The sequence below is a fragment of the Meleagris gallopavo genome, chromosome 1 (genome assembly GCF_000146605.3).
Source record: "Meleagris gallopavo isolate NT-WF06-2002-E0010 breed Aviagen turkey brand Nicholas breeding stock chromosome 1, Turkey_5.1, whole genome shotgun sequence".
NCBI lineage: Eukaryota > Metazoa > Chordata > Aves > Galliformes > Phasianidae > Meleagris > Meleagris gallopavo.
The window spans coordinates 98,710,938-98,724,465 of NC_015011.2; the positions used below are offsets into that span (position 1 = coordinate 98,710,938).

The following is a 13,528-nucleotide window of genomic DNA, read 5'->3' on the forward strand; positions in this document are numbered from 1 at the left end:
CCTTCTCATCTCCAATCTGAACAAAGTCTTCTTCCGAGGAGAGGGTGTCCAGCCCTTTGGTCATCTTAATGGCCTTCCTCTGGACTCATTGCAGCAACTCCACATCTTTTGTGTGCTATGGGCTCCAGGCCTGGAGGCAGTACTCCAGGTCTTTCATCAGCCAACTCTCCCTGGCCATTCTCCTCAGGGCAGTTCTCAGTTCATTCCCCACTTTGCTTGTATTTGTGCTTGGGATTGCCCTGAACCAGTGGCAGCATCTTGCACTTGAGCTTGTTGAGCTTCATGAAGTTCACACAGATCCACTTCTCAAGCCTGTCTAAATCCCTTTGTGTAGCATCCCTTCCTTCTGTTGCATCAGCTGCACTATTCAGCTTTGTGTTATCTGCACACTTGCTGAGGGTGCACTCAATCCCACTGTCTGTGTCACCATCAAACATTAAGTAACACCAGTATCAATATCCTCAAGGAATACCCCTCTTTATTCATCTCTTCATGGACACCAAGCCATTGACAGCAATTCAGAGTGCAACCAGTTAAATGTGTGGATATATGAATACAGTAAGTTTTGGAAGATGTAGAAGAAATCAGACTTGTAATATTTAACTAAGATTATTGATGTTAAAAAAAGGGAAAGTAAATTTGCGAAATGTCAACTTTCAATGCATAAATGGAACAACCTTTCATTGCTACACCATCATTTTGCTTATTTGAAAGTGTTCCTTTGCATTTTTAAAAAGGGAGAATAAATTTGAAGTGATGTCTGTCTATCTACTGATCCAATCACCCAATTAAATGTATATATTCAATGTTGGCTTATTACATGATACCATGATACCATTCTGAAGAACAGTTCTGTAAAAGAACAGCTGATACAGTAGACAATGAAACAGATTGCATAAAAAATAAAATTCTCTCCTCCGATTGGAAAAAATTTTTAATTTTCCATTTAAGAAAGATATCAAATAGCCTAAGAAAGCATATATTTCTGTTAGTATGCATTGATGTAGAAGTCATTAAGAAAATTATTTTTAAACTCTGTTTGAAAAGGTAAATACATATTTTCTTAAAAATTAGCTAAGCAAAACATATGAAAGCTTAAAATATTTCCTTAATTTTCATATCCGCAGTATATTGTAAAAGTGGGAGAAAGATTATAGCAGTTATCTTGTTAAAACATTTATGTTAATAATAGCAGTTACCTTGTTAAAACATTTATATTAGTAAATCACATTGTTATGTTTTTATGTCTGTCAGCTGAAACAGTACTTATGTAATCTACTGTGAAAAAATCCTGGTCTTATTTTTGGTACAGGCATAGACAGCTGCAAGTGGAAATGTGCCATTGCACTACTGACTCATACTTCCAAGACATGGTAAAACTAAGCAAGGAATGCTGATGCAGTACACCAGCATGCAAAGTAAAAGTTTCCCTCCCCAGTGGTATCGGTTCAGGACATACTACCACATCTGCAATGGTCATTAGCCAACTCCTGTGATAGACTGGTACCTTCTTGAGCTAGGCTGGCCCATGAACCATTACTAAGTTCTGTTTTTTTCCCTTAAGTTACTGATCAGATGCAATTCCTATCCTTCATAATGGTCATCTGAATTCATAAAGCAGTATTTGTTAGTTCAGAGTCACAGTGTTCAAAACTATAGCATTATTTTCTACTATAGAAATATCATTTGAGACAAAATGAGATAAGCAGCTTTAAAGGTACAACTACAGAAAGCAGTATCAGATGTGAAATATATTTATTCTGAAATGTATGACAGTATTTCAAGGTTCAGAACTATACAAGATGAGGTCTTGACCATACAGTCATTTAATAATACTAGTTTTCTTCATGTTAATTTATTTGACAGTTTGTCTCTGTTTGCAGACTATACCTTGAAAAAAAATGTTCTCTGACTTCTTCATTCTGCTGTAATTTAAAAGATGACCTTTACAAGAATATTGTTTTACCACTGTTTAGTAATTCTCCTTAGCACTACTGCTAATTAATTACATTTGAAATGTGGACGGTGACAACTTACATCAACTGTTATTATGTTGAAAACGTATAGTATTTTTCTTAGGATCCATACTTGGATATACTTGGTTTTGAAATGTTAAAAGTATCATATTGTTTATTATTAAATAATGTGATTTATGCTCTGTGACTATATTGGATTTTCAGCAGTGGGAAAATGTTACGTAGAAAAGATAGGTCTTAGGATTTTTTAATTGTGTTGTATATGAGCTTCTTTTTCAGTACTGCTTCTTTCCTTTAGTTTTTGAATGGTACATTTGTAACATCCTTTAGCCTCCTGATCCGTGACTTAAAAACTTCAGAAAATTTTATTCTTTGGGATTAATTTTATTAATGAATTCAAATTTCCTTTCTTTCAAGACACTCTTTTTAATGGTCTTGGACTTCGTGCTGTTATTGGCCTGGGAGTGGCGGCCCTTTTGTTAATCCTTGTTGTGACTGATGTCAGCTGCTTCTTTGTACGACAATGCGGATTGCTAATGTGCATCACCAGGAGGATTTGTGGGAAAAAGAGTGGTTCAAGTGGAAAAAGTAAAGAACTGGAAGAAGGAAAGGCTGCTTACTTGTGAGTATTATTTACATATTATAGAAACATAATTAAAAGAAAAACCTTGCTGTTCAACTTGAACATTTTGCAGATTGACAAAGGGATTGTTATAAAAGATTTCAATTACTTGGAAAACTGTTCTGTTGGAGCTTTTAGAGCATGTCCAGAGGAGGACCGCTAAGATGATCAGAGGGCTGGAGCACCCCTCCTATGAGAAAAGGTTGAGGAAACTGGGATAGTTCAGCTTGGAGAAGAGAAGGCTCTGAGGAGACCTCATTGTGGTCTTCCAATACTTGAGGGGAGAATATAAACAGGAGGGGGAATGTCTATTTATGAGGGTGGATAGTGATAGGACAAGGGGGAATGATCTTAAACTGAGACAGAGGAGGTTTAGGTTAGATATTAGGGGGAAGTTTTTCACTCAGAGGGTGGTGACACACTGGAACAGGTTGCCCAAGGAGGTTGTGGATGCCCCATCCCTGGAGGCATTCAAGGCCAGGCTGGATGTGGCTCTGGGCAGCCTGGTAATCTAAAAGATTTTTTTTTTTAATGTACAATGTAATATCTGTGACAAGCTGTATTTTGTGGCATAAATAGTGTTTACAAGTATAGCTCCTATGCGATGCAGCTCTCCCAGGGCTTAGAACATGCACTTCATTCCTCTGCACCTTCCCAGAACCCATCTTTCCCAGATGCAGATTGCAGAGCAGATATGGTGGCCCTTATTCATAGCTACACTGGAGTTCTCTGTTGCTAGTGCTGGAAGTGTAGAAGTTTCTTTTATGGTTTTAGTTCTGGGTATTGTGTTTCAGATACTGTGTCTTTGTGAGGTAACCTGATTGCATTTCTTGGTGGGGTTTTGAAACAGCTGCACAGAACCAAAACAATCATAAGCAGGCACACAGTATTTACATCAAGTAATGTTTCTGAATAAAAGAAATTATGCCATAAAACAGATATTTCCTAATTCTCAACAGGTTACAGTCATAGAAAGTATAACACAGTTTTTCTATTGCATGAAGCCAGCATGTCCTGTTCAATAGAGTCAGCATTTACAGCTTCTGGCTGAGATTCAGCTGTCTTTTCCTATTGAGCACAGCACTTCAGTTTGTGTTTTAATTTCTTTTTCAAGAAGTAACCACATATGAATTGGTGTACAGACCCCCTCTGAATGGGAAGACCTCAGGGAGCTGCAGCTGTAAATGTCATTTGACAGCAGTTTATGCATTGCTATCAACATAAACAAATGCAACTCCATGTTGTCTAGAGCTGGTCACATAACAGTAATTCCTCCATGACACTTTTATTTATTTTTTTTTTTGCGAGAACAACTATACTATTTAATTATATTTCTTTCAATATTTCTAAGAGTCGAAATTTGAATTTCTTTCATGCCAAATGCCATTCCCTAAAAGACGCTGACATTTCCCTCATTTGAATATGTCAGATCACATTTTGGATCTTTAAGTGGCTTTTTGATATTTTTTTGTTGTATTTTGATTGGTAGGAAATGTATAGTCATTAGTTATATTCTATATGTAACTAATGTAGATAACACTATGCATGTAACATACACACGGCATCTGGAACAGAAACGCTGAAATATGTTTCCTATAAGGAGCATTCCCCTCCATGTAATTTTTAATTATTACACAGTTTGTACTTTTTGTATGGATCAATTCCTCAGCTGTGAAATATGTGCAATAATGTACATTTATCCATACGATTGTGCATACACAGACATAACAAGTAGAACTTACTGTTCCCTCTGCCAGCCCTGTTATGAACCATTATATTTTCACAGATATTAGACAGCCATGACTCCACTTGTAACTATATGGCAATGTTATCAAACAGCCGACTCCTAGATAGCACATAAATTAAATGCCTCTGTTACATGCATTGTCTACAGAAATGAGCATGGCATCCATTTATGTATGTTAAAATCAAATTTCAGTTGAATTGATAAATAAGCACAAATTATGCATCTAAAATTAAACATATGTTTTAGGATTCTACCTGTGAATTCTTCCTTAGTCAACTTCTCAATTACACATTTTTGTGTGCTACAGTCCCGTTAGCCTGTAAAGATTTCCTTGAGTATAATTACCAGAAGATGCTCAAGTTTCCAGGTACTTTCTGAATAGATTGTTGTACAGCTTTTTTAAAGGTGATCTTTTCAGAAATGATACAAGTGTGAGAGATTAATTAGACAAGGATTTAATGAGACTTGTTCTATGATGCACAGCAATCTGACTGCTCTCTGTGACACCTGTATTTGGTTACCCCATGTTTCTAGACTGCAGCTGATAAGTTACAGGATACAATTCCTGATTGGATATCAGAAGTAGGAAAGAAATGTATACATGGAAAGAGATTTTATTTTGAAAATATCAGATGTATCTTGGATATCCTTGGATATCCTTTGATCTGTCTTTCGAGATTCAAAGTATGTGCTAGTCCTATTAATTAATACTGCTTTAAATGCAAACAGTGCTTTGCATATCAAGACCATATTACCAACAAAAGTGTAATGACAATATTCACTGTTCTATCCTCTTTACAATCCATTGTCCAACTGACACAAAAGTTATTAATTGCCTTGTGTGTGAAAAATTAGCACCTGTTTCTAAAATGGGGGAATTGCCACATAGAAACAGAATTTCTTCCAATCTAAATAGAGCAGGCTTGGTTCTCATCACACAGGGGCTCTTTGACAACTGAGATTGTCAGAATTTTAGAAGACTGAAAACGCATTTAGGCAATGTATATGTTGCAAGAGTGGCTCTTTATATTTCCAAGAATTTCAAGCATAATTTGGCGTCAAGTTCTATACTTACTATACTCTGTTAGCCAAATTTATGTCTATTCCCATGAGGAGGTCATCCATTGTCTTATTATTTATTTGTAAACAAAATGCTCTTTTGAGATGCTAATCCATGATTTTTTGGGGATAGGGAAGTAGCCATGCATACTTTGATACTTTGAAAGATACTTTGAAGACTTCAAGGAATTGAGGACATGCTGTTAAATGTGTCTCAGTGGTGTTAATTGTTGATAATTAGTTCCACTTTTTCTCTGCCAGCTTTTGAAGGAAGAGATCTTGATAATTAGTTAAGTGCAATGTAGTTAATATGATGATAAAAACTCAGACTCTTTTAATAATTTTTAGGAAAGATGGATCAAAAGAGCCAATAGTGGAAATGAGAACAGAGGATGAAAGAATTACCAGCCATGAAGATGGGAGCCCAGTAAATGAGCCGAACGAGACTACTCCTCTCACAGAACCGGAGTAAGTAGCCCAATATTCCCCAGTGTCTTACTCAGAATCTTGGCTGCAAGGCTGCCCTCATACTGCCAGGTAGAGAGGTACATGACAGCCATGTGCTGTGGCAGTGTAGTTCACCAGTGTGGTTTTTTACAGTAGTCAATCTAAACCACAGTACCCCGAGGGCAATGGCCAGGATTATCACCAGGCATTTTTCTCTTCTTTCTGTGACCCAGACTCTCACTCACATCAGCCCTGCGATAGCAATATAACAATTGTGGGAGTTCTTCAACATACATGAATGTTAGTGAACATCTTAAGGAACTTTTCTTGCCTTCTCTGCCACTCTGACTCCCACAGTGCTCCTTCTGTTCTCTTAATGAAGGCAGCACCCCAGGGACATGGGCAGGTACCACATGCAATGTGGTACTATCCCTCACTGTCCTTCATTCTATTCCCCTGCTGATGGCCCAGGAGGCCCCTCTCATCTCCAACAATCTCAGCAACCCATGCCCAGCTCTGGTGGGACATGGGCCCACACCCCAATGCCATCCTTGCTCTGCCTGCAATGCTGAAGGGTGGGAGCATGAGGACCAGGCCCTGCCTGCCTCCTTGGATCAGCGGTGTGCCAAGTATTGAGAGAACTCTTATAGAATAGTCTTTTTCTCTTTAATCTTCTGAAAAGTACTTGGAATTTGTACTGAGGGGTACTGCAGTGAATCAAGTTATCTAAGGAGTCAGTGGAATGTAACTGTAAACATTGTACAAACAACATTAGGTCATGGCTGTATTAGCAGCTAAGCCTCTGGTGCCAAATTATTTAATGTCTTTAAGACGTAGAAATATGGTGGAACATGATAGTAGCAAAGATTTAGTTCAGATCTTTCTGCTTGTCCAAGTCAGTAGAACAGCTGGCAGACTGAAACATGAAACAGTTAAGATCAAAAATGTTTTATTTTCTTACTGAGGGAGAGAGTCAGTCACTGGTTGCAGGGAAGATAGTTAAATCATTGGTACAACTGATAAGGTGTCTGATGGGTATTAGTCCCTGAGAGAATAGGGTTGCTGAAAGATACTAGTAATGATGACGATTTCTTTCTTGTTCATTTCTATTCTGACAACAAATGGCAAAAGGCAGCAGTGCAAGGCACAGCTGGATGAAGGTCAGATGGGTTAGCTAAAGTTTCAGGGCAGTGTCACTTAGGAAACCAAAGATGAGTCAAAAGCATCAGGCAGTCAGGACATCTGAAGGGACACTTGGCTCTAGGGGAACACTACAAGACTTTCTGCTCATTCACAAGTCATGACAGATAAAGCAGACAAGCAATATAAAATATGGGTGAGATGCCACTGAAGAAAAGGGGAATGCGATAGGATAAAACTAAGTCTTTCTGGAGGAATAACACACACACACACACTGAACAACAGGTGCAACAGCAATCTTGTAGGGAAGAGCTTAGCTTGCAGGAGGGAAGAGCTTCAGGGACGAATCAATCAGGCAGTGTCCATACAAGGTGGGATTCATTATGGCTAATTTAGGCTGCCTTAAAGACATCAGAGTTAAATCTTCAGTTTAAATTAGGTAAAATTTGTACTCAGCAGAGGGAGACAGGAAATGTCTATGTATTTGAAAGGGATTATTTCAGCATAAGATGTCTACCTATGTGATGCCTGTCTCTTTCTTGACTGTGAATTCAGTCTAAGTTTATGCCTTACTTTCAGGGAGCCTCTCTTGCATTCTGTTTTTGAAGCTGAGCTACATATACCCAGGCACTATATTGCTTTCAATGTAAAAATTTGTGTAAAATAACTAAGAAGGAGATTTTTTTTCACAGTAATGTAGTATTTTCATTATATTTACTCATCATATTACTCAGTAACGTTTATTTAAACTTAACTCACTGTTAAGGCAATATTTGGGATCCATTTGTGACAGATTAGCACAAAGCACTTTTACCTGGAAGTAAACAAGTTTTAATAATACTACCAGGGAACCAATACTGGTTGTGTATTTCTTACTGTATTTCTGAAATATGATTAAAATACCACGTGCAACGTGGTACTATAATTAAATTCTTAGTCTGGTATTGTTGTACTCCTAGTATTAGTTGAATTTTTTCTCCATATTAAGGAAGCTAGGTGAATTTCAGTTTCAAAATGGCGAGGAGCCATTTTCCTATGAAACAGTCATCTAATAGAGAAGTAAATATACTAAGTTTTGTGTCGGTAATATCAACAAAATATTGTGATTAGGCCACATGCAGTGCTAGAGGAACTAAATATCATTACTGATTGATAATAGACAGTGTCTGAAAAACAAGGTTTTTCTAAGGTTTTCTAGTCCTTTTTCTCTTTGAAAATACTTTGATTTTAAAATATTTTGATTTGAATAATTGTTTGCCAGCTGAAAAATGTAGCATGATTTCAAATAGGCACAGCTTTTATAGCGATTAAGAGTAATAAAACTAATGTAATTAAATCATTTAAACTTGATGTAGTTAGTTAAAAAAGGAAAACTACTGAATCTCATAATAGAGATTAAATATGAATTAATGTTTGACACAAAGGGAGAGGAAAAATTTCACAATGGCAAAAATGTTGTCCTCATCACCGTAGGTGAACTGATCACACCATATCTAAAAAAACACAAGTTGTTTTTTTTTTGAGACATTAAGGTCATAGAATGCTGTTCTGACTTCTTCAATGGGGAAAATTTATAAACACTTTATGCTTGTTTGTTTTATTTCTCTTCTTGCTTGCATTGAAAGCAAGGCTAATTGTGTCATACTGTTTGCATTAACCTGGATTTTTATTATATCTAGTATTTTTCAGCAGAGTTTAGCAATATCTTTCTATTTAAAATACTTATAAATTATTTATGACATACCTACTTCTCCAAAAGTATCTTATTTGAATTTACATTTAATATATTGTCAATTGCTCAGTTATGACTTAGGCTGTATGTTTCCTCCTTTTCAGCACCATCATTTCAGTAACTACTCTGATCTTACATAAATCTTGGTTAAATATGGTTTATTTTTTTTAATACCAGCTCATTTTGCTTTATTAGGCCTATAACAGAAGTGAGTCTCATGAGTCACGTTTCCTCTGCCTCCGTGGTTTTTTTTTTCTTTTTCAAAAATAGATCTACATTAATTCTGTTGTTGCCATTCTTTCAAGTCTTGTGTTATGGGCTGTTTCCTTTGTGCGTGCCATGTGGAACAGACAGTTGCTTGACAACATCCTTTGTGTTCAAAGCCAGAGAGCTGATGATACACATCCCATATTTTACTATAACAGGAGAAGTTAGTCTTCTCATGGATTTTTCTTAAATAAGATTATGCTCATTCTTTAACATCTAGTTAATTTCATACAGATTAAATGTCATATATCTGAGAATTTGCATATTGTTTTGTTTATTGTCATTAAATGCTGTTATTACAAGACATTCCTAAGGGATTCCTGATACAGAATAACATATAGCACACTGGGACATGAAAGCAATCACAGTGGAAGATTACTGAAACATTTAATGGTTGTTATGAATGGAAAAAATGCATAAGCATACTACTCTCTAGTTAAAAAAAATACAGAAAACAAACTGGAATCAGGATAAACAGCTACTATGCCCAAGAGATACTATTACAGGAACATCTACCTAAACCATACATATTTTTCACAGCTATATTTTTGACAGCTAATTAGCATCAGTAGGGAATGATTTTTTAGAACTTTTTGAAAGGAATCAGTGTTTTGTTTTCCTGTAAATAAGAGTGGGGATTCCCTTGATAGTGGAATTTAGGATTGTACGATTGTAAGACTGAAAGGAACATTTCTGAAATTAAAATACCATCTGAATGTCTTCATGCGTTCGCACAAGAACTGGAAGGGACTAATATTAATTTCTTTGAAAACAAAGAACGTCAATATTCATAATAAAATAATTGTATATTATTTTCATTGACTGATGTTTCTGTAAGCACTATGGACTGTATAAACAATGCACTCATTGTGGACTTAAATTCCACATCATTTGTTACTTTTTGTAATGTCCATGATTTCTCTTTTTTTCTGATAGGAAGCTGCCACTGAAGGAGGAAAATGGGAAAGAAGCTTTAAATCCAGAAACCATAGAAATCAAAGTTGCTAATGACATCATCCAGTCAAAAGAAGATGATAGCAAAGCATAAGATAAACTACAGCTTTCTGGATAATACATTTGGATAAAAGCAACCCTGTGACCAAAACTTTACAGCTGACCTTAATTTCCTGGGAAATTTAAGCTTGGAAGAGTTACTACATGTGTACATATGATAAAACAGTTTCTGTCTACAGTTCTTTTCTATTTTTTTGTTAATGGTTTTAGTATGTTGTTTTGCTGACAGCAAGTCCCATGGTATAAATTGGAAAAATCTTCTGAATTAGAACTAAAACGTATTATATGAAAAAGTATGTCTATTTAGAAGAATACTTGGCAAAGCACCTCTAACCACAAACAACACATCATGTCTCTCCAGATCTTACAGGGCAATCAACATACATAAAGTGCCACTTGTTATTGTATTTATTTCCATTTATAATCAAGGAAAAGTTGAGGTTGCCTTTTAAAAAATGAAAACCAATCTCAGCATAACATTTAAGATCTTATCACTGGCAGACACTCAATAGTCGTTCCAACTGTGCATATCACTTGAAACAAAAAAAGCAACAAACTGTCTTCAACAACACAAAGCCAGCTCCACCCGTAGTTTTACCTGAGTTCTCTGCTATCATAAAAATTTGATAACTATGATGTACAGATTTAAATCAAAATAGCTGAATATTTTATCGAGTATTGGCCTCATCCTAACTTTAGAGTGTGACTGAAAGGCCCAGGGTTTTCAGAATGCCAGATTTTCTACATTAACCTTTGGAAGGTGGTGTGTAAATTAGAATGTAGGATATATGTGGAAAGGGAACTCTTTTTTTAATAACTTTTGGCTTCAAAGGAAACCTTCTAACACAGACTCACATTAGTTGCCCCAGTGTATTTATGCATATGAGTATTCAATCTTCTAACCATTCAGTCAAGGGATAAACTGCATTTAGATTTTCACCACAAATCATTATGTGAAATATTTGAAGTTGGCCTTATTAAAGAGGTTCTCGCTATGTTATAAATTTTTATCTTATAACAAGAAACATAAGAACAGATGGAAAGACTTTGGCTAAGTGGTTAGGAACATTTTAAAATTTTTAATTAATCAGAGCGTGTATTAGATGAAATACTTGTTTCCTGTCAAGCATTTTTTTAGATGATCTATTTTATTATTATGGGATAATATGCACTACTTAGAAATTTGGCTAATTTATTTGATGAAAAATAATATATTTATTGATTTAATTATGTCACTAATTGGAGTAATACATCCTGCTTCCATTCCAGCATAGTGTATCCACATCTACCAACCTATTCAAAATATTTCTTTGGAAGAAGTAGATAAAATAGTGAACTAGATTAGAAAATTCTACTTGTTAGGATCAAACTGTAGAGTACCTTGTGAATTTTTCACATCTAAATCATACTCAAGGTCTAAGTGTAGCTTTACTCAGCAAATTATGTCCTCTCCATACTGTATCTAAATTTTGCTATTAGTTGCAAATTTCTACCTAATTTCAGAATGTCATCAACTCTTATATGATATTTTGTAGTTATGTCAAAGTGGTTGACTTTTGTGCAGTAAAGCTAAAAGTGAAATGTAAAAGAATGTTACATTTGAGGATAATGGCACATTAACCTTCTTGTTAACCCAAACATTACCAGATTTGAAAATGATGAGGAGATAATGAATTTTCAGACCTTCCTTATTTTTCAAAGTCACTAATTTTATCAAAAAAAAAAAAAGGAAAACCAATTACTTTTAATCACTTTGGGAAAACCTACAGTGAAGCTAGTAGTTGAGAGCAGAGGCATAATGCTGATATGGCTAGATGAGAAGCCAAATTCCCACAAAATCGGGACCAAAATGAAAAGTATGAGTAAGAACAATGATTGACAAAAGTAATGAAAAAGAATAATTTTAAACTGCTGCATAAGAGTCTCTTTAAATGCTAAGGAATTACTTCTGGATAAAAGAAAGATGAAGATATTCCTCTATAGCCTGTCACTGTTGCTCCCACATACTGCAGGCAGTATTATCAAGTATCTGCTTGCCTGTTAAATTTCTGTCCTGTTTCTTTCAGAGTAGTGTACACAGTGAGCAGAACTGCCTCCTACTTTATAATTAAGGTTGTCTTGTTTATGTATTTGAATATACATTCTTTCTACAAAGTACATGTATGCAACTGGGCTTTCTCCCTCTACTGAAATGCAAGGAAGGGACCTGGAAAATTCAGGTAGTTGGATGTGATTGATGTGGCTCGAACATCCATACCCCGCATCATCTCATGCAATATTATTACTAAGATTAAGGTAATGGACCTCCTTTCCTCTTCTGCCTGCCATCACAAAGTTAGGTGGTGCTGTGCATTCTCAAATAAGTCAAGGTTCACTAAGCAAATGGTGCTTTTTCTGAAGCCAGCACAATCATTTGCACAACAAGGTTTCTATATAATGGATGCAGGGCTAACACTGTCTAGGCTCAACTGTAGTTGCATTTCAACTTTTTAGTACTTCTTGCTAAAAAACTTACGCAAAAAACTTAACATGGCTTAACAATTAAAAGTTGGATGTTGTTTTTTTCTTGTTGTTTTCGTTTGTTTGTTTTTAATATAGCCTCTAATCCCAGTGTGAAAAAGATTAGAGGATTTAAAAGGTTTCTTCAGCAGATTTAGTATTAATATTCCTGTCCTACTATCTACTAGTAAAATATGCAGAAAATTATTTCAATAATGGAAGCAAAAGCATTTCCTACTATATTGGAATATAAATCAAAAACTATTTCCAGAAGTATTTCTTTTCTGCCTGATTTTAAGTCTCTTGCCAGTTGGGCTGAGAATTGAACAGTTCATAATTACTGGTAGACTGCTCCAAGCATGCCCCTTAGTCTGTGGATTAATAGGTTATCTCTTGTGTTTTGCCTCTGTGCTTTACAGGAGAAAGCCAAACTAGTGATAAACTTTTCAAGACCACTAGTATTTGCAAATGTTTCCAAATGAGGGACAGCGCACTGTAATTTGTAAGATATATGTAGAACTGGAGTAACCTCATGTCTTTATTTTCTTTTCTGATTCTAGATTTAAAAGAAAAAGAACCAGGTATCTGTATAAATGTCACTTTTACTGTCTAAAAGTAATTTTAAGTGTTGGTATGAAATGTCAGAAGAGTTGACAGAATATAACTATTTGTAAAAATAATCTGAATTGTTACGCCAGCGTCCTCCAGGGAGGAGTGTGAGAGGGCACCACTGAAATTACAGACAAAATGGAATGTGGCAGTGACAATCTCTCTTCAACGAAAAATGAGGAGTAAAATTAAGTAAATGGCTTAGTTTCTTTTTTGTTGTTGTTGTTTTTAGTAGCATTTTGATTTACCACAATAATAACAAAAGAAAAAAAAAATTAACCTTTTACAAAGTAGTATACAAATGTACTAGGAAGAGGTTTTCTGGTTTTGTTTGTTTGCTTTTTTTTTTTTTTTTACTTTCTAAAGTTTGTGGGGTTTTTTTGTTTGTTTTTTGTTTTTTGTGGTTGCAGAAATAT

General features: G+C 35.5%; 1 protein-coding gene across 1 annotated transcript in view; it reads left to right on the forward strand.

The window, feature by feature from the left end:
• NCAM2 (neural cell adhesion molecule 2) overlaps positions 1-11,732 on the forward strand; it is a 130,183-nt gene extending 118,451 nt beyond the window's left edge. Inside the window, exons 15-17 of the mRNA XM_031555850.1 lie at positions 2,394-2,598; positions 5,753-5,872; positions 9,927-11,732. Coding sequence (XP_031411710.1) covers positions 2,394-2,598; positions 5,753-5,872; positions 9,927-10,038 — 437 coding nt within the window. The 3' untranslated portion in view covers positions 10,039-11,732. The remainder of the gene's footprint in view (positions 1-2,393; positions 2,599-5,752; positions 5,873-9,926) is intronic.
• The last annotated feature ends 1,796 nt before the right edge of the window (positions 11,733-13,528 follow it).